Source organism: Arabidopsis thaliana (genome assembly GCF_000001735.4).
Source record: "Arabidopsis thaliana chromosome 1 sequence".
Lineage (NCBI taxonomy): Eukaryota > Viridiplantae > Streptophyta > Magnoliopsida > Brassicales > Brassicaceae > Arabidopsis > Arabidopsis thaliana.
Genome location: NC_003070.9, coordinates 26,555,225 through 26,576,267, shown reverse-complemented (window position 1 = coordinate 26,576,267; position 21,043 = coordinate 26,555,225). Strand labels below are relative to the sequence as shown.

The following is a 21,043-nucleotide window of genomic DNA, read 5'->3' as shown; positions in this document are numbered from 1 at the left end:
AGAAGAAAGATTTCAAGGGTTTGCCATATGTGTTAAGGAATACGATTCGAGTGATTATAAAAAGATTTCTTCGTGATTCAAGAGCACTTTTTTTAACTGTACGATTACATGGTTACGATTATTTTTGATATATAATATTATCGCACAAATGATCAAAATAGCACGCTAACCTTTAGAATTTATGACTTAGCTAATGAAGACAACAATTAGTACTTGTTAACAAAAACAGGTTAGACGATGGTAATTTGAATTTTGACAGTAAAAACAAATGATGGTAATTTTGTTAATTAATAAGCTTTTTGTTTCAATTACGGTGGCCGACACCTACTAGGCTACTACGATTCTAGTTGTCTAACCGGATCGGTTCAACTTCAATTTCACTCTTTCAATTTTCACCTAGTTTTGTTTCTCTGTAAAACACGTCTATGGTAGCTAGGTGCTCATTATCAATCACAACATAGTAAACAATTTTTGTTTTTTAATTGCTTTCAGTCATTTGCTAATTAAACACACTCTTAGGAACTATTTTTTATAGTGGCCACTCCACTTATCGCACTTCTTGTTATTTTCATAGAGAATCTGTTAGTCGCGTATAATATCAACTCAAAATGTTTCATTACCTTATATAGTAACAGAACCTGCAGTTTTTGTCATAAACCAAAATCCATCTATAAACCCTGTTGTAAGAAAAAAAACTATATTTTTGCATGGGTCTACTCCAGACCCGATCCGATGATCCATATCGTTTTTTCCGCAAAAAAAAATAAAAACAAATGTCATAAAGGTCTTTTTGATGATGGACAGGTTTGATTGACACATCCGTCGGACTACTTTGGTGTGAAATTTAACTGACATAAAGCTTTGTTTTAGTATCAAACCTTATAAAAACGACAGAACTTTCCTTCTCTCTCATTTCACTTCGTTGGATCGTATCGTATTGAATCCCCACCGGTGGCCTTCACAGCACATATTTATATTGTTTCTAAACTTTTCTGTATTTTTTGGGGGGGGTCACAAGTTTCTATAATCTATATGATCACTATCGTCGAGAAATGATTGCAAAAAAAAAATGTGTGTCTTGCAGAAAAAATAATAATAACAAAAAGTGACGACTAAATTATTAGATCAAGTGCATATAATTATGTTGCTAAGATAATATTGTACCACTCGAATGTTTCATCATGGATTGTTCATACTGTTCCCGTGATTTAGTGTTGTTAGGTTTCAATTCTTTGTATTGAGGTTTTTGTTAATATATTATTGTACCACTCGGTTGCTTCAACTTTGTAGGAGTTTATTGTCATTCTTTTTTGTATCTCATATCATCAATATGTGGTTTTGAACAAATTTGTTTCTGTTGTTAGAAATGTTACTGAAATTGGAGATTACTTAGCTTCTTATGGATTTTATTTATTTATTTTGGGAATCCCAGGTCTTAATACTCTCCTTTGGTTGTTTCTCTTTCTTTCTAAGTAGTTTTATGCTATACAATTACATGTTATCAAAATAATCTTAATATGGTTTATAAAATTTTATATGCTTGTCTTAATATGTTATGTTTTAACAAATATTGTTTTTAGTCATCTCTACATAACGCTTGTAACGAACTGAAATTTGAGATTACTATACTAAACACTGAGAGACTCATTTTTAATTAACTAACATATAATTATAACTTAACCAAAACATATCAACGTACCTGTAAGAAAAGTGGACAAATTAAATAGCCACCAATAGTTTTTTTTTTTTGTTATGCAAACAACTGATCACAGAACCACTTGATCTTTTGTCTCTTCAGCAATGGTTGCACCAAAACTTTGGCCGGGGACTTTATAGACCAAAAAAAGTAAAATATGGATTATTTTAACTTTTATACTGAGGAATAAATCTTTTGAAATGGAGCTTGGAAACAGTGGAGAAGAATAGTTTACTGGGACAGGAAACATGAGCATCTACTAAATCTAATACTTTTTTTTGTTAAAGATTCTAATCTCTTTTTCTCACGTTAAAAAATTGCTGTTGACGACAAAAAAAAACCAGCTTATTATAAATTACTGTTTAGCTCATTGATTTTATTCCCATGATCAGGGGATGTCGTGGACATGCATTAAAACGAAAACAATGCTAAGCATCCTGATGCAATGTGTTTTTGTTTCTATTTTCAAATGTTTCTTATGAAGTGGTCCTTTGCGTTTTGTCTGTGGTCCTTCAAATATAAAATTTGTCTTTCTTTAATTTCGTGGAAGTTTGCTTAGAAGAGAAACTGTTCTACCATCTTCCTTCTATTCCTACTACAGTATAGTAAAATTAGAACATTGTAGAAATCGATAAAATAAAGTTCGTCTCGTTTATTAATTTGTAGTGTAACTTTCTTGCTCTGTTTTTTTATTTTTGGTGCTAATTTTGCTTATGTATTGTTATATAAGTTATAACAACAATATAATAAAAAGCGTTACATTTCAAAAATATACACCAATAATTTTGGCACTCACACTATCAAATGTTCGTTTACATCAGAATTAATTGATACTTACACGTACAGAATAAATGCAGAAACTTCAAATTGAAAATTTAGTAGAGTCAACGATAAGGGCAAGGGAATTGGGCTCCAACTGTGCGGGTGAGATCAAAAACTCAAAAGATACATTAATGGAAAGTTAGTTCTACTTAATTAGCTCAGGTTAAAAGATTACGATCTTTGTTGATTAACGTGGCACCATTTTGCTTATCTTCGATTTTGACTCTATTTTTATACACCTATAACAATTATTTCTATAATCATAAGCCTAAACCTTTTGGTTAATGGTTATGCGTATGGCGCATTTGACGACGTAAACCTAACTATTATTATTCTAAAAGTGCAATTACTAGCTGACTTTTTTCATTGGTGAGCTCACAAATCACAACCACCACGTTTAAAAAGAGCTTTTTTCACACAATCACACCTTATTTTAGTCAACAATAAAATAGAATTGGCATGATCACACGTATACGTAAATCTAGAATGGTGGTATAATTTAGTCAAAATGATTTGAACGGGTATCCATAACTATACTCCCCAAATAATATTAGTCGGACCAAAGTTTTCTTATATATAAAAATGAATTTAACATATATATATATATTTATATGAATGATTCTAACATATTTATTTTAGCTATATAATATCTATATACACTAGATTTTATGTACTTTTGGCACAATCATTAATTCCATTTTCAAGCACTGATAAAGCTCTTAAGTAGATATGCGAAGGATTAGTCTTTTAGGCCCACGAAGACCGTCTCAAATCACTTACGAATATTATTATCATAATCACTTTTATCTCCATTATCACCTAATTAGAGGAAAGAGATTTTTTTTTAGTTAAGTCCACTATAGTAAATAATGTTGTTTAAATGATCATAAACTCTCTCTTTCGAGTTTCGACATTAAAAAATTGGCTAATTTTTAGATGTGCAAAAAGACGCATTTCGAAAGGTGATAATGGGCTCATCTCGGCCCATAGAATTGGATACGGTCCAATATTACATGTCTAACTGCATTTTTTTCTTTTTTTTGCGACTCAATACAAAAACTCCAATTGACTATATTGTATTGTAAGTTTTTCATAGTTGGACGATGCTTAATTCAAAACTAATCTCACACGATGCAACAATACAACAAAAGTAATCATCAAAAGAACAGTTTTATTTGTAAGCCCCCTCCAAAAGAATGGTGACTAGCTAGCTAAGTGATTATACAGGAGGGAACCTACATGTACCTTCTTCTTTGAACTCTGTTTAAGACTCATGAGAGACTCTGTTAACCATTTGAGTATATGTATATGATATATGTTATTATGTTCCTTCTGAGTAACATCTTGAGAGCCACAAGTGCTTCAACTTCACGATCAAAGCAAATATTCCAAAGCATGGTATGTGCATCAACCCAACAGCCGCATACCTGCAACATCAGCTAAACATTACTACGTGTAGTCTAAATCCATTCATCTTTAGAATCTAGAATCTACGTGTAGTCTAAATCCATTCATCTTTAGCATCTAGTTTCATCTCTAGATCTAGTGGCACAAGTTTTCATAACCGATATAATAGGCGATGAGTTTGTGTTGAGTACCATAAAGGAGCATAGGATGATGACAAATCCAAGAATGGGTAAGGCCACCTACACAAACAGATATCACACTGTTATACACATAGCTTAAGATCCCAAGCAAGTAAACTACTCTGTTCATAAGATAATGTAAAGAAAGATAGTTAACGTGACTATTACCAAAAGGAGACACAAGCATGAACAATCCATTGAAATAGCACGAATATGCCGGTCCATACCACAAAGTATGAAACCCTGAACAACGGGAATCGCTGGACACATGGAAATCACTAAAAAAAGTCATCATCACTGTAAATATAATCATCATTATTGATCCATCATCATGTTTTTGTATTGACTAACCAGAGAATTCAAGAAAGTTTCACCGAGGAGGAAGATAGCATTGACCGAGTGCATAATCACAATAAACTGTAGTAATGTTTGGATAAATTTTAGCCACAAGAAAATCTAAAACAAAGTGTCTACTGTCTTGGTTAAAACTTACAAAGTCGAGATTGAAATCTTTAGCTGTGAGAAAAGGATAGATAATGAACCAAAACACACCATCTGTGAGCAATACAGCTCCTGCACAAGTCTGCAAATCCAAAAACATGTTCAGACTTCAGAAACAGAGAACGTAACATGTTTTGACACTTAAAAATCTCAGGAAGACTTACTTGAAAAAGAATCTGATGAATGTAACCCAATGTAGTTGCAACCTGACGTGTAGACATGTTTTCTCTATCGTGTCCGCTTGAAGATTTAAACACATTCGAGTTTTCGGCATTCCCGGGAGGTCTATACGTCCCTTGCTCTTCATCTACTATACTAACTCTGTTTTCACCATTATCAGGAGACCTAAATCTGTATATGGACACCAATGATCCAAGCTGCAATACATCAAGCCGACTTTAGGTTTCGAAAAACCAAAATGTGTAACCACTACTAATCTCAGGTAGATGTGAAGTACCATGATAAGGTGAAGAAAAGCCATACCCCAAAGTAAATTGTGACCAATGTGAAAGTCCATCTGATATATAAGAACCAATCAAAACTCATCAGAACAAGTGAAATTGTTATCAACTTTATGTAATCAAGAAAATATTTATGGAGACTCACTGTGTGTAGAAGATGAAAATGCCGGTTCCATCAGCAATAGCATTACCAGAGATAAGTCCAAGAAGAACAACAAAACCAAAAACACGAAAACCTAACAACCAATTCGGATGAATCTCTTTGACACTAGTATTCCAAGATTCATCATCATATACAACTCCTGTGAGTTGTTCTAGCTCCAGGCTTTGATCATCACCACGTTTCTTGCGTTTTATTGGTCCTTCATATCTCCAAATCAGATAAGAAGATAGAAACAGAGACGTTAAGACAAAGATTGCACAGACGAAGAATCTCCAGTTAAGCCAGTAACTTGGAATGTTTGTCTCCGAAGTCATTGTTGGTTGCCAAGTATGTTCAGTTGAACCTGTAATAAAACTCGACAAATCAATTCTGCTAAACACATTCTTCACCATTTCTCAAAAAAAATCTCTATAACTTTGTGAAACCAAGTGATCTTGATTTTAAGTTTTAACACATAGAGTCTAATAAATTCACGTCAAGAAAAGAAAAAGTAGAGGCGAGAAACTCATGATGAGACATCACGGGTTTTGATTTTGTTTTTTGGTTAGCAATAACAATGGACAACGAGAGAGAGAGAGAGAGAGAGAGATAAAACTTGAAACATAAAGAGAGGTATAGCATTCAAAGCAAGAGACAGATTCTTTACTTAACGAGACAAAGTAAAATCAAGAAAAGAAAAAAAAGATTAGATAAGACAAAAAAAATAAAAAGATACCTGTAGTGATGCTTTGCTTCAATTCAGTATCAGATTCTGTGAGCAAGAACAATGAGAATCTTTCTCCTCTGTGATTTTATGATTTGGAAAATGGAAAATAATGAATTTCGAATCTGATGTTTTTATTCTACACTCCACACGTTTATGTATTTTATTCGTCAATACTTGCAATTAATTAGAGCCATTCGATTCAGAAGCAGTCATCAAATCGAACGGTTAAAACGAAACGGTCGAGGAAGCCGAAAACAGAGGTAGGCAGAGGTAGAACCGTACTACGAGTCTCGTAGTAGACTAGACTTTATCATTCTTTAATGGGCTTAAGGCCCCATTTTGTTTACAAAAGTGTAAGCCCATGTGTAGGGGGATCTGAAACCCTAGTTCACTTTAAACCCTCAGAATCATTTACATATTAGATTAAAATTTCCTCACAGGCTAGAGAGTAGAGAGTGATCCCTGTGATCAAGCTATCGTCGACGTTATATTTTCTCCTCAAAGAACAAGGGCACACACGCTTAAAGCACAAAAAACAAATCAGTTGTTTTGGAAAAAAATGACATCGACGTGTTGAAGCTATCATCGACGTGTCTATTATGCTATGACCTTATGAAATACGGAAGTGTGTCCAGAGACTATCAGTCATGTCACTCCACCGATGGACTCTTTATCTTTACACAACATTGATATGTCTAATTCTTTTCCAAATTCCTCTCTTCCTTTTAGGTCTTATCAGGTAAAAGGGCCCGTTAGAGATGTATTGTATATCTTATGAGAGTTATAAACGTACATCAAATTTTCATTAACCATCACACGTTGAACACTTGAGTTAATCTAACTTGGTTTCGCCTATGTGGTAATGTCGAAACTATAGTAAATAGGTCTATATATATGGGTTTAAATTGGTCAAAGGAACTTAAATGAGAATCAACTGAGGAGTAAACTTAAATGGGTAAAAACCTCACATTTTTAGTATATGTTTACGTCTAGTCATCTATCCATTCTAAAACTGTATATCCATTCTGTAAAATTATCACAAGGAACACTTTTTTTTTTTTCTTCAAAGACTTTAGTTACGAGTAAACAACCTCTCTAAAAAAAAAATTTTGAACGTATCAAATCTTCAACTCAAGGTTGGTACAACAATTGACCTATAGTACTATATATATATATATATATATTTACATGCATGGGACAACAACTATATGTTTGATTTTTCGTTTTCCAAACTATATATGGCACCATGTTTAAATGTCACAAGTTAAAAAAAATGTTTAAATGTCACATGTTTAGCTTTATGCGTCCTTTTCTCAGAGTTAATGGGATCAATATGTTGACCAGGAAAATATGTGTAGAGTTTTTGGAGTAAAGCAAAGAAGTGGGAGCCTTGTGCTTTAAGGTTAGATGAATTTGTATTAAGGGCTTGTCTTCATCTACTTTAAAGCCAAGCCAATAAAATCGCCTTAATGATCTGCTTATATATATATTCAAACCATATTATCATCTCATTACAAAGAAATCATTTTTGCATAAAATCTCATATCTTAAACTATACAATCACTTAATCTTTGCTTGGAGTTCTTTTTTTCTTAAGCATAAAATGATTAAACCCTTTATTATTTCTCTGTTTGCTCTGTTGATGGTAGCTTCTTATGGAGCTACAGGAAAAATGTTGTTCAAGGAACTTGACATTCTTGGGAAGCTTGAGAACCTCGATGTACCTGAGGATGATATTGAGGATGATGTGACCTTCTTTGATTTCTCGTCGTTTACAAGCCAATATTCTGGTAAGAATCTGGTGAATGTGGATAGCTTTAATGCATCTGGAGATGGAGTTTCTGATGATACTCAGGTGCGTTATGCTCGAATCGGTTTAAGAAATTCATGATAATGCTGGTGGAATAGACACACAAAACCACCATATATATATATTTTAATTATCAACTAGTGAAAAGTTTCTCTTATAACCAGGCATTTATAAGAGCTTGGACCATGGCCTGCTCTGCACCAAACTCTGTTTTATTGGTTCCACAAGGACGTAGCTATTTAGTAAATGCGACGAAATTCGATGGTCCATGTCAAGAAAAATTGATCATTCAGGTAATCTTTTAACTTCTTAATTCCTGTTACACGTTAAGCTACAACAACATGTTACCATTTATTGTCTTATGCATTTTTATTTTTTTTTAATTTTGATTTTGATAGATTGATGGAACAATCATAGCACCAGATGAGCCTAGCCAATGGGACCCGAAATTCCCAAGGAATTGGCTTCAATTTTCCAAACTCCAAGGAGTTGTATTCCAAGGGAATGGAGTTATAGATGGTTCTGGTACCAAATGGTGGGCTGCTTCTTGCAAGAAGAACAAGTCTAACGTAAGTATCTTCTTTACATAAAGTGGACTTTCTTCTAATCAATCATGAAGTAGAAATCTGACACATATCTTTCTTGTTTTTCTTTTGTAGCCTTGCGTAGGCGCACCAACGGTCTAAGTTTTTTCCCTTTTGTGTTCATCGACCATTAGACTTATCATTTATGTTTGATTTTGCTTATAAGAAAGTCTTTACTTTTATACAGGCTCTAACTATATATTCAAGTTCAAATGTGTATGTGAGAGGCTTAACTATCCGGAACAGCCAACAGATGCACTTGATCATACAACGGTCAACTACAGTTCGAATCTCTAGAGTTATGGTCACATCTCCAGGAGACAGTCCCAACACTGATGGAATTCATATAACCGCATCTACCGATGTTGTAGTCCAAGACAGTAAAATCAGCACAGGTTCTTCACCAAAAACTTCTATTTAACTCAAAACACTATCATGGTAATTATAATATTAAACTCAAAATGTTATAGCTGACACTTCAACTTGAAAACAGGAGATGATTGTGTCTCGATTGTGAATGGAAGCGCCAAGATAAAGATGAAGAGGATCTACTGTGGACCAGGACATGGAATCAGGTAAACCATCTCTAACCATAAAAAGAAATGAGACACATATATTATTATTGATTGCAAATAATTTCTTGTTCTGTAGTATTGGAAGTCTTGGACAAGGACATTCGAAAGGAACCGTCACTGCAGTTGTGTTGGAAACTGCGTTCTTAAAGAACACAACTAATGGTCTAAGAATCAAGACATGGCAGGTAAAATCTCAATTCTATTGATCTTTGCTTTCCTTCCAAAGAGTTTTCAGGATTGATTGAAAGATGAAACTCTTTAAAACAGGGTGGTAATGGTTACGTAAAGGGTGTACGTTTCGAGAACGTAGTGATGCAGGACGTTGCGAATCCGATTATAATCGATCAATTCTACTGTGATTCACCATCAACTTGTCAAAACCAGGTTTTAATTCTTTCACATAACCATTGACTTATCAACAAACCTCAAGAAAGAAACTTAATCTTTTGATTCCTATTTCTTTGCAGACATCGGCGGTTCACATATCCGAGATAATGTACAGGAACATAACCGGAACCACGAAAAGCTCAAAAGCCATCAACTTCAAGTGTAGTGACGCAGTCCCTTGCAGCCACATTGTCCTCAACAATATCAACTTGGAAGGCAATGATGGAAAAGTAGAAGCATATTGTAACTCTGCTGAAGGGTTTGGTTATGGTGTAGTTCATCCTTCTGCGGATTGTCTGTATTCGCATGACGACAAGAGCTTAAACCAAACTGATCAGTATTTGGCAGAAACTATTATGGTCGAAAAAGAAACTGAAAATGCTCATGATGAGCTTTAAGGTGATCACATATTTTGACGGTCGTTGTAGTGAGGAATGTGCACGTTATATTTAGTTGTAATTCATCTTTAGCAACTGACCTTATATATATAGCTTGTTAATGAAGCATATACAATGAGATTGAAAAGCATTGTAGTGTTTATAAATTGATTATAATTAAGGTAAAGATTAATATTTTTGTATAAAAAATGAATGCTTATTTGGTAGTTTGTAGCATTTGCTCATCTCTCTATGTTTTGTTATGATCGTTAAGGGTTGGCAGCAAAACCAGACCCAAATGTTTAAATTTTTAAGCTAATACTAAACCGGAATTGTCTCTCAATTGATTAATTTTATCATTTTGAAAATAAATCTTTTAAATGATTTTGTGGCTAACGTTTCCCAAAGTTAACCAAACCAGACAAACAAAATTTCATTAAAAATATCATTAATAGATGTAGATATGTAATCATATTATATATATTAAAATTATTTTAATAATTATAAAATTTATCAAAATTGATTGAAATGACGATTTCTTATTGGTCAGACAACATCAACAAATAACGAAATTTTCACTGGAGATGAAGTAGCACTTAAGAAAAGAGTATTGCTCACGTGTTAAGTTTTAATTGGTTAGCTCGCGAACACCTGCACACTTGGTCATAGAAGATTCGAAGAGGGTAATTCCGTCAATTACAAATGGCAATTTCGTTAATTGGCGTGAGAAACGACGAATAAACCGGTACCCCTCTCCCTTATAAAATTGCTCTCCACCACTTCCCATTTCGGCGTCATCGCGTTTCTCTTAAGCTTCTCTCACATTTCTCTTTCAAATTTCTTCGAGTCTCTCTCGCTCTCTCCGTTTCTTCGCGGTCTCTCTCTCTCAGATCTCTCCGAAACATTCTTCGTAGGTACGCTTTGATCTAAGATCTGTGCTCATACATTCTCAATTTAGCGTAGATCTGTATGTGTTCTGCATTTCTCGTTTCTTGTGAATTTTGATGGTTTTGGAATCGTCGTGATTGATTTCGTTGAGGTTGATCTTGCTCATGAATGGATAATGCGATTTTATTTTTAAGATGTGTATATATGTCGACGTTTCTGATTACGATCTGATAGTGTGGATCTGTTGAATTTTCTATTCACTTTCGTTTTCCGTCGTTGTGATTGTATCTGATAGCTTCTGAGATGTTGAAGATCTGTATCAGAGAGATTATGATATCTCGGGACGTTTGATTCTCTGTTTGGATCGGCCTGATCTCGTTGAAATTTGATGTTTGTGAGTGACGATTTTGGTATTGATCAGGTTCTTAGAGGATATAAGAATTGAATTTGGCATTATAGATGCATAATTTAGGATTTCTGAGATGAAAATCGCGTGATATAGAATGTGTATGAGGTTTTTGATATTAGACTTTGTTGTGTTTGTTTGCAGTGAAGCAAAATGGGGTTGAGTTTCGCCAAGCTGTTTAGCAGGCTTTTTGCCAAGAAGGAGATGCGAATTCTGATGGTTGGTCTTGATGCTGCTGGTAAGACCACAATCTTGTACAAGCTCAAGCTCGGAGAGATTGTCACCACCATCCCTACTATTGGTAAAGAAGCTTCACACCTTAGTACTGGTTTTTAAATTGTGATGATGGTATAAAATCTAGGATCGATTAGTGATATGCTAAATTCTATCAACAGGTTTCAATGTGGAAACTGTGGAATACAAGAACATTAGTTTCACCGTGTGGGATGTCGGGGGTCAGGACAAGGTATGGAGTCTCTGTACTGCTTATTGTTTGATGAAGGAACTTTTCACCCAAATAAACTGACTTTTTGGCTTCTTTTTCAGATCCGTCCCTTGTGGAGACACTACTTCCAGAACACTCAAGGTCTAATCTTTGTTGTTGATAGCAATGACAGAGACAGAGTTGTTGAGGCTCGAGATGAACTCCACAGGATGCTGAATGAGGTAAATATCCAGTGCTATAGAGAAAGAGTTCTTCTTCATAGTTTTGTTAGTTTGAAAATCCTTTACTTACCAACTCTTTTATTGCAGGACGAGCTGCGTGATGCTGTGTTGCTTGTGTTTGCCAACAAGCAAGATCTTCCAAATGCTATGAACGCTGCTGAAATCACAGATAAGCTTGGCCTTCACTCCCTCCGTCAGCGTCATTGGTAAATAAACATCCTTATAAGTTTCAAAAGTCAAACAATTTCTGTTCGATACTGATGTGTGTTTTTGCTCGCTACAGGTATATCCAGAGCACATGTGCCACTTCAGGTGAAGGGCTTTATGAAGGTCTGGACTGGCTCTCCAACAACATCGCTGGCAAGGTAACATAACTACATAAGTTTCTTCAAAAACACACAAATCTAACGAGCTGGTTTCTTTTTATTCTGCGATGCTTATATCTTTACCTCGTGTTGCTCTTCTTGCACAGGCATGATGAGGGAGAAATTGCGTTGCATCGAGATGATTCTGTCTGCTGTGTTGGGATCTCTCTCTGTCTTGATGCAAGAGAGATTATAAATATTATCTGAACCTTTTTGCTTTTTTGGGTATGTGAATGTTTCTTATTGTGCAAGTAGATGGTCTTGTACCTAAAAATTTACTAGAAGAACCCTTTTAAATAGCTTTCGTGTATTGTGCCTGGATTAATATGATTGATTGTTTTGCTTTCTTGTTTTTGCGTATCCTATTTTCACGTCTGCATCGTTTTCATCACAGAAATATCTTTCTTTCTTTACCAAAATAAATGAATTAGAAATTTTGTATATTTGAAAATTCATATCACTATTGGTCATTGAGTCATGGTTGTAATGGTCATGAGTCATTGAGTCATGGTTGTAAACTTCTTCAACAAGGAATAGATTCCCACATTTATATGCCAGTGTATCTTATGAAAACAAATATTATATTATGTTCACATATTGCTGGGTGATCCAAAAATCCTCAAGATATCTATTATCCCAGAATCATGGACTGTGTGAGTCTGTGACTTAACACAAATCATTGCGTCGTCTCCTTGATGTTCTTCTATGTGCAGACCATCTTTCTTTTATATCTCCAGGTGTGCCAATCCGTTGCTCATCGGGCGAGTGACCATCCTCCATTACTCCAGCTGCACGGATCCTGGCGGTCTCAGCCAACAAGTCATGGATAAGCATCTCTGTCGTCTTAGCCGTGATTCCTCTGAGATACCAAGAAATGGGCGGAGGTGGAACAATCGCTGGCTGTATTAGCTGGTCCAGCGTTACCTTAGATCCGATCCTCCCTTTACCTCCAGTGCACCTGTTATACTCCTCCAGCGTTTTCGGTTTCAAACGATCGCACATATGTTCATCCACAAACAAAGGCTTTACTTGCCAGCTTCCTTCGAATCTCTTCATGAATCCACTTTTCACTTGCTTGAATTTCATCTGCAACACCCATTTAAATCCCCTTTCACGAACCATTCAAGAAACTTGAGACTTTTGTTATAATCGTAGAGGTCTTACAGAGTGATCTGCCCGATCCTGATCCACCAAGACATGAACTGAGATTGTTCCTGACCACCAGAGAAATCTCCACAAAGCTGCTTGTTCAACTTCCACCACTTGCCTTAACCCGTCATCTACCAATACTTTCCGCGACATAACCTCCTGTAATTCCGAGGCCAATGAATCACAGGAGCTTAAAACTGTAACAGAGAGAACAAGATAATCTATAAGAAACGTACCTTGATATTCTTGAAGACTCTTCTATTGTCAGGGTCAATTACAATGTTATAGACTGCATCAGGAGGTAAACCAACATTCACCTCGGCTTTAAGATTGCAAAGCGATCCTTTTGGAATACCCACCTGTAAAGAAATCTTGTTATTATTTATCATATAACAAGATTCTCAAAGACTCTGACAAAACCATGTTGTAAAGTTCATCTCTTGCTCACCTTAACGACTGGGATCTGATCAGTCCACGAAGGGTTTTCCCTCCAACAATCTAACTGTTTCTCCAGATCAATTTGCATGGAGATCGATGAGTTTCCTTTATCTTGCCTCCATGAAGAACCAATCCCATGCTTATCATCTGTCAAATTCTTCAGCTGGGACTGTGACAAAGAGAACAAAATGCTTCCTTTTTCAGCTCCTCTAAAGATCAAAAACATCACAAGGTATTGAAAAGCAATGTGTGGAATCAGAGCATGACCTTAAGACGAGTTTGGAGTTTCTGGGAAAATCCAACGAATCGAGAGAGTGCAGGATCAAACACACTTGAGACCACATTTCCCTTGTTTCTCTCTGTGTCTGATCCCGGATTGCCCATTTCTGACCTGCACAGTGTATAAGGCAATTGAAGTAAAGCCGCAAAGTTAAACATTTTTAAGATTTCACTAAACTAAAGGAAAGCAAAAAGCTTTACTAACGAAGAAACACAGCCCAATAAAGCACCTGAACAATCTGTAAAATCACTATCAGATCCAGCCAGAGCAGAGAATTAATTTCTGCAGAGCCTTTAAGAAAGAGTTTTGTTCCACCCGACAATCCTCACCAAAATCGAGGACCCAGACCAGATCTTACAATAGCGATCGACAATGTCTAAATCGTATGGAAGCTTTATGTTGGTTTTGTGTCACACAAAGAAAGAACCATGTGATACACGCCTAAACACGTTATTCCATGGAAGAAGAAGACGAAATTATCAATAGCTTTGAATCGAGATGCGACGGATTCTAGAGTGGCCACATTTCTTCTCTTTTCTGGTCTTGGACGAAAGAGACCATTGAGGAACACGATTGCCACGTGTCGTTTTTTAGCTGGTCTTAGCGCGGAAAAATTAAGCTAACGTTGAAATCCTCGCCACTCTTTAGAAACCTGCGTGCCGTTTTTAGCTTACTGTGAAAACTGCGTCCCGTTTGTAAGATATTTGTTTTTTTAACGTACCTTTTTGATTTCACTAGCTTGGACCAAGTTCTTTTCTCAAGAAGTTATTATGATTCTAAAAGATTGTATTGAGTGCAAATGTGGTAGAAATGGAATGAGTATACAAAGTTCACGAGTATCACTGGCGTGAAAAAATTTCATTGATATGTTCTACTTTTTGACCCCATCAAATTATGGGTTTTAAACTTTGTAGGCTTCTACAAGTTGCACTCGTCTTTCGTCTTCTTCAACTAATTCGCGAAGAATCGCAAAATTGTAATTACTTCACTAACGCCATTAGTTTGGATGTTTTGATTGAGTAGATGAACTAGAATTTGTGTTATAAATTATGCTTCTATGTTTTAATTCTTTTGCATTAGACCCAGTGTCGGTCTAACGTTTGCGGGCACTAATCGAGATTTTTTTTCTCTTTTTTTAAATTACTATTTAAAATCTCGCATAAGTATTTTTTCCTTTAAACAAACTAAAATCCAGAAATACAAGAAACATAAAAACATCAAAACCAAACAAAACATAAACCAAGAGATATGAAAAACGTTACATAAGTGATAAGTCTCAAGCACGAGCTAAAGAAAACTAATTGGTTAAGAAGTCTCACCAAGATATTATAGAATCAAAATTCAAAATCTAAAGGTCGATCCCATTAGGCAAGGCATTGAAAAGAAGACATGTGAACACTTCAACATTTTCTGAGGAAGAAAAAGACATTCAAGGAGACAAAAAGTTTGAAAGAAATATGAAAAAGAAAAGAGGAAACTAATATTTGCGTGAAAGAATGAACATAAAATGTGTTTTACACTAATCCCTATGTTAAATACATTCCGATTACATTCTCTCTTGTGGAACCCCACTCTAAAAGACTACCTACAGAACTAAAGTAAATAGATTCGGTTAGAAGAAACTCACAAGAAGGGTTAACACTTAACACTTACCATTAAAGAAGATTTGATGGTGAATGAGTACTATTCGCAAAAACTAGTGGATCCATAATCCTACTTTTATTTGAAAATGCAAACTCATCATTTTGTTCTCCTGATATTTAGCTCAACTTTATTACAATATACTATATAGAATACATAAGATACATTCAAGCACTACGGAATTGAAAATTAGAGATTGAAGAGTAGAGAAAAAAGTGTATAAATTAATGGGAAATGGGAATCTAAAGAGTAGAGTCAATGATTGGTAAAGCATCTTCCCACTCATCAAATCTTTAATTCATCTTTCTTGGAAACAATGAAATTGTGTCTCATCTCAAAATTCTTAACCAAAATCCCACTTTCTCTTCATACAAAGCAATCAGAAAATCCTCTAAAGTGCATCTCTTAAACATAGCCACATTGTTGATAACAAAAGAAAAGAAAAAACAACTATATTTCTTTATTAAAGAAAAAGAAAACAAAAAACAAACTGATAATTTCCACAAAAGTAAGCTATAGGTAACTTTATTTCAAAAAAAAAAAAAAAAAAACAATGTCTCACTTAAACTTTATTACAGAGAATGATCAAGGAAAGGAGTGAGTGCTAGTACTATTAATACATTGGCCTCATTTCCTATGGAAATGGCATAAATTGAGGTAGTCTTCAACATCATAGAGCTCCTAAAGCATATACCTCACATAAATCTATATCAAATACCAAAATAAAATAAAATGGGAGACCAACCACAAGAGTTTCAGCAACCACAAGTGTATCCATCTACTTCTTCTTCTACTTCATCTTCTTTCTCGCCTTCATCCTCCGGTTCAAGTGGCTCGTTTGGTACAGCATTCATAGTTCTAGCCGCAATTCTTGTTCTGGCAGCACTGGCTTGTGTGTTTGGAAGACTATGCAACCGCGGTGGAAAGCAACACAAAGACAAAAACAACAACAAAGCTTCGAAGCATGAGAAACCATCGTCAAAGAAGAGCCGTGAGATTAGACCTGTGGAGCGTGAACCAAGAGAAAGAGGTGATGTGGAGTTTGGTTTCGATATGAAGCGGCCTGGTCCTATGAGCAAACCCACTGGTCGAAACGGAGGGGACATAGAATTTGGGTTTGATAACAAGAGAGGAGGAGGTGGTGGTGGAGGAGGTGGAGGAAAAGGAGGGAAAAGACCACCTCCGGTTATATATTAACCATGTGTAAGGTGACCTCAGACACGGAGGTTTCCGACTTCAAGCTCCGGTCAGAACATTGTCTTAATAAGACAAGAGAATTCATCAATGCTTGTTCACTTTATCTTATTCTTGCTTGTTTGTTTTTGGTCTTGTTTTGGGTCGTTTGGTTTTGTTTCATATGGGTATGAAACTTAGGTATCAAATATATATGAAAGCAAGAAAAAAAATATGAGATAACAAGTAACAATTAGAAGACTCATTATGTAAAAAAAAAAAATCAGAAGATGGAGTTCTTCATTTATGTTATCACACTCAACAAAAAATCCGAAACTCAACACAGAGAAGCAAACAAAAGCAAACAAGATTCAAATCACTCTTTAAGAACTTTTATGAGTTCTTTTTCTTTTTTGGTTGCTTTTCTCTGTTCTCACCTATAATAAGTCTTTTGAGGCAAATGGGAATTATGGAGCAAAACTAAAGGTAGCGGCTAGCAAGAAACGTATCTTCACACAAAAAATTCAAAGAGAGCATTAATGCTGTACAAAGAGCTCAAGCATGAGGGATGATTAGGTATAAGTTGACCTATTTTTGGATCAGTAGCGCCGGTTATTGAAGTTTCGGTTCTCGGTTTCATTCCTTGTGAACTCAGAGGAAGCTCCGTTGGATCCTTTCCGGGAGTCTTGGACAGAGTAGTCTCCACTGTACATCCCGGAATCCGAGCTATCGTCAAAACCAAATGCCATTTTCCTGAACTTCATGGTGTCATTATTATACTGACCAGAGTCATAAGCACTGCTTTGTCCCACTTTGTTACCATTGCTGATATCTCCCATGTCCCCTTCACTATCCAATGCTCTCACAACCTTATTTCAAACAAAGTTTTTTGTAAGTTTTCAAAGTTTATAACATAGAACATGACATGTATAGAATTTTTATATGTTGCTAGAGATGTACCTGAACCATACGTGGACGTTTTGGACCTGAATGCCTAACACAAGCAGCAGCTGTTTCAATCATTCTGAAAACTTCATTCTCCACATAATGCTTTTCGAGCCGTCTATCAACTAGTTCACTGAAATCACCGGTCTCAATGGCTTTGTGAAGCAGAGGACGAGCCTGAGAGTTCATAGATTAGATCATTTAAATAACTATGGCCAAGTCCAACCATATATTGAGATGTCAAGACAGATTAGTATTTTTACCCATTCAACCAAACTCTCTTCTCCCAAAGGCTGGTATTGGTCAACAGGTTTGCGTCCTGTTATAAGCTCTAAGAGAACAACCCCAAACGAGAAAACATCTGATCTATCAGTCAGCTTTCCACTTTGTGCATATTCTGGTGCCAAGTACCTGATAACAAAAGCCAACAAAATAGAGGCTTAGGTACTTCTCAGATGTTATTAATATATGGCAATAAGTAATACCTTCTAACCTTTGTATACAAGCAAACTAGTTCATCCTTATCATATCTAGTAGTTTAATAAAGAATTTGTGATCAATCTTACCCGAAGGTTCCCATAACGCGAGTTGATACATGAGTTTGTGTTGAATCATTGAGTTTGGCAAGTCCAAAGTCAGCAACCTACACACCAAAATAAACAGAAAACTAAGAACAAATAAACTCTCATTAACTAAATCTACAGAGCCAAAAAAAACTCCAAAAAAGAGCAAATGTTCAAAGAAAAAAAGGATTGCCTGAGCTTCAAACTCATCGTCCAGCAAGATGTTAGCGGACTTTATGTCCCTGTGAATGATTTTTGGGTGACCTGCAAAACAAAACAAAAACATACATAAACAAATTAAGTTGCTTTGATTCAGCTTCCGTTTGAACTTTGAAATGCATAAACATTGCAAAAGTACTTACAGTCTTCGTGTAAATACGCCAAACCTTTGGCAGAACCTATAGCAATTCTGACTCTCCTAGCCCATTCAAGTACTGGCCTTCCCTTCCCTATCAAGAAAATAACCCATGTAAGTAAAAAAAAACACACAATAAAATCTTGTCTGATGAGAAAAGTGGTAAAAAAGAACCTCACCATGCAAATGATGTTCCAATGTTTGGTTAGGAACATATTCATAGATAAGCAATCTCTCTGAATCCGCAATGCAGTATCCAACAAGAGAAACCAAATGGCGATGATGAACACGGCTAATAATCTCAACCTCCGCCTTAAACTCACGGTCACCTTGTCCGCTACCAACCTTAAGCTGCTTAACAGCAACAAGTTTTCCATCATTTAATTTACCTTTATACACACAACCAAAACCTCCTTCTCCAAGTATGTTATGCTTAGAAAATCCTTCTGTTATGTCCGTTAGCTCTTCATATGTGAAATGTGTTTGACCACTTCCCATCACTGCTGAATCAGGTGCGCTCCCTGACCGTGTATAACCTCCTCCTCCTCGTTGGCTGCCGAAGCTGTTTCCGGAATTTGATTGTTGTTGTGAATTGTAACCACCAGGACCAGAGTATCCCTTTGTAGGATTTTGACCGTATAAGAATCCATCTACACGTTAAAGCGAAAGAAATATGTTTAAACATTTGTGCATCTTCTTGAAGATGAGAGAATGGATCAAGATTTTAACCTGATTTGATGGAGAAGTTTGAAGGAGGCAAGTATTGTGAGTCACTGTAGGCATCAATGTTTCTCTTCTTCTTTCTTCTGACTAAGAACACAACGGCCATCAAGGCGATGACTGCGAAACCGGCTATTGCAAAACCGGCCATAGTCTTCCCTTGATAGCCGCCACCGCTATTTGCAGGTGGCGGGACAGAGTTTCCGCTGCTGGGGACTCCGCGAGATGGCGAGGTGAGAGGTCCACCTGCAGCGGTAGACTTAGGTGGTAGTGCGTGGGAACTGTTACGTGGCGGCGCGTTTGGAGGAGCAGGAGGAGATGTGGCTGGTGCTGAAGGAGCAGGAGGAGATGTGGCTGGTCCTGGATGGTGTTTTTTTGGTTTTTTGGGTCCTCCTTGCGGTGAAGACGCTGGAGGAGGTAATTGTTCCGGAGGTGGAGGAGCAGGAGGGCTTTCGTCTTCATCGGCCGGAGGCGGTGGTGGTTCAAACACCTCTGGAGGTGGAGGGGAGTTGGTGGACTCGGGCGGCGGTGAGTCTATCGGTGGAGGGAACACGATGGGAATCGGCGGCGGAGCATCTGGGGGAGGGGGAGAACTTGGCGGCGGGGTTAAATCAGGCGGCGGAGGAGGAGATGAATCAAGCGGCGGAGGAGGAGGGGATGAGACAGTTGGCGGAGGAGAAAAGACAGCTGGCGGAAGAGATGGAAGAGCTGGAGGCGGAGATGAATCAGCCGGTGGACTAGGAGGTGGTGCTGAATCCGTAGGTGGAGGAGCAGCAGATCCGTCGGATGAGGTATCCGGCGGCGGAGCGGAATCAGCGGATGGTGCTGGTGGAGAAGAAGTTGGCGAGTCCGACATTTTTTTGCCTTGTTTGAATTTGTTTCTGTATAACAGAAACAACACTCAAATCCCTAAAACCCAGAAATCTCTCTGTTTTAGGGAATCACTTCATACAAGGCAAAGCAGAGAGTTTATTCATCAATTGATTAAAACAAGTCAATTGAATAATAAATCAACTAATATAATTTTTCTGTTCTGCAACTGGAAACAACTAATTAAAATCTGAAATTAAACTCCCAAATCAACAAAGATTTTTCTAATCACTGAAAAAAAAAATGATAGCTGGAGAAAGATGAGAAATGGACGCCATTACGGAATTATAAAAATTTGACGATGTCAAGGTAAAAATTAATGGAGGTCCTCTTTCTCTCTTACCTTCGTATAAAAATTGAAAGGAATAATAATGTTGTAACAGGTCGCCATGATCTTTATTTGAATTTAGTGATTGTTGTGATGATAAGAGTTTATTGGAGGCACGTCGTGTGAGTGTTTGATCCAAAAATGCGGCTCTCTCTATTATATTATTTTGTTTTGATTCTTTTTTTGCTCTATTTACTTCTGGAATCTCAGGGTTACCGCGCAAAATTGATGGATTTCTTTTTTGAATACGACCCGACCCGTTTGAAATTTGCCACTCTGACGTGTTTGTAAGTCATGAACCAGGCTTATAAAGCCCAATATATATTTGGGCCTCTTGATTGCTCTTGTTCTTTAAATGATAGAAATCTAGGAATTATCTTTTTCTTTTGGTCATAATATCATTTTGAGAAAACATTTTTTTGTAATACACACGTATGTAAGATGTAAGTGGCGGAAAACTGTATGGGGCACCATATTAGTGAAACTTCTTTTAAAATAATAAATATGGGGAAAATATAAACATGAAATAAAATACCAGTGTAAGGGTATCGAACACACCTTCTGGGACATAGAGTAGGGCACTTCTTC

At 36.4% G+C, this 21,043-nt stretch overlaps 7 protein-coding genes and 1 long non-coding RNA gene across 18 annotated transcripts; 4 read left to right on the top strand and 4 right to left on the bottom strand.

Annotated features, from left to right (window-relative positions):
• Nucleotides 1–3,446: 3,446 nt before the first annotated feature.
• AT1G70505 (uncharacterized protein) lies at nt 3,447–6,042 on the bottom strand (the record flags this gene model as incomplete). Of its 4 annotated transcripts, NM_001334457.1 has the most annotated exons (9): nt 3,492–3,945; nt 4,117–4,164; nt 4,273–4,364; nt 4,456–4,521; nt 4,598–4,687; nt 4,770–4,982; nt 5,089–5,122; nt 5,212–5,572; nt 5,945–6,042. In NM_001334457.1, 8 exons carry the CDS (start codon nt 5,541–5,543, stop codon nt 3,840–3,842), a joined length of 981 nt encoding a protein of 326 aa, NP_001322519.1. The 4 variants fall into 4 exon arrangements, with proteins under 4 accessions (NP_001322520.1, NP_001322519.1, NP_001322521.1 ...); NM_001334458.1 differs by lacking the exon at nt 5,945–6,042 and having other exon boundaries at nt 3,447–3,945; nt 5,212–5,890; NM_001334456.1 differs by having other exon boundaries at nt 4,273–4,521.
• A 253-nt stretch (nt 6,043–6,295) lies between these two features.
• Nucleotides 6,296–6,671, top strand: AT1G09187. Its single transcript, NR_139578.1, has one exon. It is a non-coding gene; the product is annotated as an other RNA (long non-coding RNA).
• Nucleotides 6,672–7,396: 725 nt separating this feature from the next.
• AT1G70500 (Pectin lyase-like superfamily protein) lies at nt 7,397–9,870 on the top strand. The gene is made up of 9 exons (NM_105718.2): nt 7,397–7,790; nt 7,910–8,038; nt 8,144–8,314; nt 8,405–8,425; nt 8,517–8,724; nt 8,823–8,904; nt 8,981–9,089; nt 9,172–9,288; nt 9,372–9,870. The coding sequence occupies exons 1-9, from the start codon at nt 7,539–7,541 to the stop codon at nt 9,687–9,689; spliced, it is 1,407 nt and encodes a 468-aa protein (NP_177207.1). The 5' UTR covers nt 7,397–7,538; the 3' UTR covers nt 9,690–9,870.
• A 532-nt stretch (nt 9,871–10,402) lies between these two features.
• Nucleotides 10,403–12,550, top strand: ARFA1D (Ras-related small GTP-binding family protein). 7 transcript variants are annotated; one of them, NM_202391.2, is made up of 8 exons: nt 10,478–10,582; nt 10,852–10,950; nt 11,107–11,263; nt 11,358–11,428; nt 11,509–11,628; nt 11,716–11,834; nt 11,912–11,993; nt 12,101–12,344. In NM_202391.2, exons 3-8 carry the CDS (start codon nt 11,116–11,118, stop codon nt 12,104–12,106), a joined length of 546 nt encoding a protein of 181 aa, NP_974120.1. In that variant the 5' UTR covers nt 10,478–10,582; nt 10,852–10,950; nt 11,107–11,115; the 3' UTR covers nt 12,107–12,344. The 7 variants fall into 7 exon arrangements, with proteins under 7 accessions (NP_001323061.1, NP_001323060.1, NP_001323063.1 ...); NM_001334455.1 differs by having other exon boundaries at nt 10,403–10,582; nt 10,852–11,263; NM_001334454.1 differs by having other exon boundaries at nt 10,419–10,950.
• On the bottom strand, nt 12,316–14,552 carry AT1G70480 (OBP32pep, putative (DUF220)). 2 transcript variants are annotated; one of them, NM_105716.4, is made up of 6 exons: nt 14,090–14,552; nt 13,848–13,971; nt 13,591–13,749; nt 13,379–13,501; nt 13,158–13,301; nt 12,316–13,079 (listed from the first exon to the last, which is right to left on the bottom strand). In NM_105716.4, the coding sequence occupies exons 2-6, from the start codon at nt 13,962–13,964 to the stop codon at nt 12,660–12,662; spliced, it is 963 nt and encodes a 320-aa protein (NP_564989.1). In that variant the 5' UTR covers nt 13,965–13,971; nt 14,090–14,552; the 3' UTR covers nt 12,316–12,659. The 2 variants fall into 2 exon arrangements, with proteins under 2 accessions (NP_564989.1, NP_001031261.1); NM_001036184.1 differs by having other exon boundaries at nt 12,459–13,079; nt 13,848–14,209.
• Nucleotides 14,553–15,035: 483 nt separating this feature from the next.
• Nucleotides 15,036–16,607, bottom strand: AT1G70475 (uncharacterized protein; the record flags this gene model as incomplete). Its single annotated transcript, NM_001334451.1, has 3 exons — nt 15,036–15,044; nt 16,196–16,206; nt 16,265–16,607. The coding sequence occupies 3 exons, from the start codon at nt 16,605–16,607 to the stop codon at nt 15,036–15,038; spliced, it is 363 nt and encodes a 120-aa protein (NP_001323138.1).
• AT1G70470 (uncharacterized protein) lies at nt 16,145–16,909 on the top strand. Its single transcript, NM_105715.3, has one exon. It carries the CDS (start codon nt 16,234–16,236, stop codon nt 16,696–16,698), a length of 465 nt encoding a protein of 154 aa, NP_177204.1. The 5' UTR covers nt 16,145–16,233; the 3' UTR covers nt 16,699–16,909.
• Nucleotides 16,910–16,945: 36 nt separating this feature from the next.
• On the bottom strand, nt 16,946–20,563 carry PERK13 (root hair specific 10). The gene is made up of 8 exons (NM_105714.4): nt 19,267–20,563; nt 18,717–19,187; nt 18,545–18,631; nt 18,376–18,446; nt 18,186–18,262; nt 17,883–18,030; nt 17,635–17,796; nt 16,946–17,543 (listed from the first exon to the last, which is right to left on the bottom strand). The coding sequence occupies exons 1-8, from the start codon at nt 20,111–20,113 to the stop codon at nt 17,274–17,276; spliced, it is 2,133 nt and encodes a 710-aa protein (NP_177203.1). The 5' UTR covers nt 20,114–20,563; the 3' UTR covers nt 16,946–17,273.
• Between the last annotated feature and the right edge of the window lie 480 nt (nt 20,564–21,043).

Excerpts from the sequence above, each read along its gene's own strand:
- AT1G70500 (NM_105718.2), top strand. The coding sequence starts at position 7,539 with ATGATTAAACCCTTTATTATTTCTCTGTTTGCTCTGTTGATGGTAGCT. Across the intron at positions 8,315-8,404 it reads GCAAGAAGAACAAGTCTAAC|CCTTGCGTAGGCGCACCAAC; the intron begins GTAAGTATCTTC and ends TTTCTTTTGTAG. Across the intron at positions 9,090-9,171 it reads TAAGAATCAAGACATGGCAG|GGTGGTAATGGTTACGTAAA; the intron begins GTAAAATCTCAA and ends TCTTTAAAACAG.
- ARFA1D (NM_180644.3), top strand. The coding sequence starts at position 11,116 with ATGGGGTTGAGTTTCGCCAAGCTGTTTAGCAGGCTTTTTGCCAAGAAG. Across the intron at positions 11,264-11,357 it reads CACCACCATCCCTACTATTG|GTTTCAATGTGGAAACTGTG; the intron begins GTAAAGAAGCTT and ends TTCTATCAACAG. Across the intron at positions 11,429-11,508 it reads ATGTCGGGGGTCAGGACAAG|ATCCGTCCCTTGTGGAGACA; the intron begins GTATGGAGTCTC and ends CTTCTTTTTCAG.
- AT1G70480 (NM_001036184.1), bottom strand. The coding sequence starts at position 14,018 with ATGTTTAACTTTGCGGCTTTACTTCAATTGCCTTATACACTGTGCAGG. Across the intron at positions 13,502-13,590 it reads ATCAGATCCCAGTCGTTAAG|GTGGGTATTCCAAAAGGATC; the intron begins GTGAGCAAGAGA and ends ATTTCTTTACAG. Across the intron at positions 13,080-13,157 it reads AGGATCGGGCAGATCACTCT|ATGAAATTCAAGCAAGTGAA; the intron begins GTAAGACCTCTA and ends TGGGTGTTGCAG.
- AT1G70470 (NM_105715.3), top strand. The coding sequence starts at position 16,234 with ATGGGAGACCAACCACAAGAGTTTCAGCAACCACAAGTGTATCCATCT.
- PERK13 (NM_105714.4), bottom strand. The coding sequence starts at position 20,113 with ATGTCGGACTCGCCAACTTCTTCTCCACCAGCACCATCCGCTGATTCC. Across the intron at positions 18,632-18,716 it reads ATTGGAACATCATTTGCATG|GGAAGGGAAGGCCAGTACTT; the intron begins GTGAGGTTCTTT and ends TTTTCTTGATAG. Across the intron at positions 17,544-17,634 it reads AACGTCCACGTATGGTTCAG|GTTGTGAGAGCATTGGATAG; the intron begins GTACATCTCTAG and ends GTTTGAAATAAG.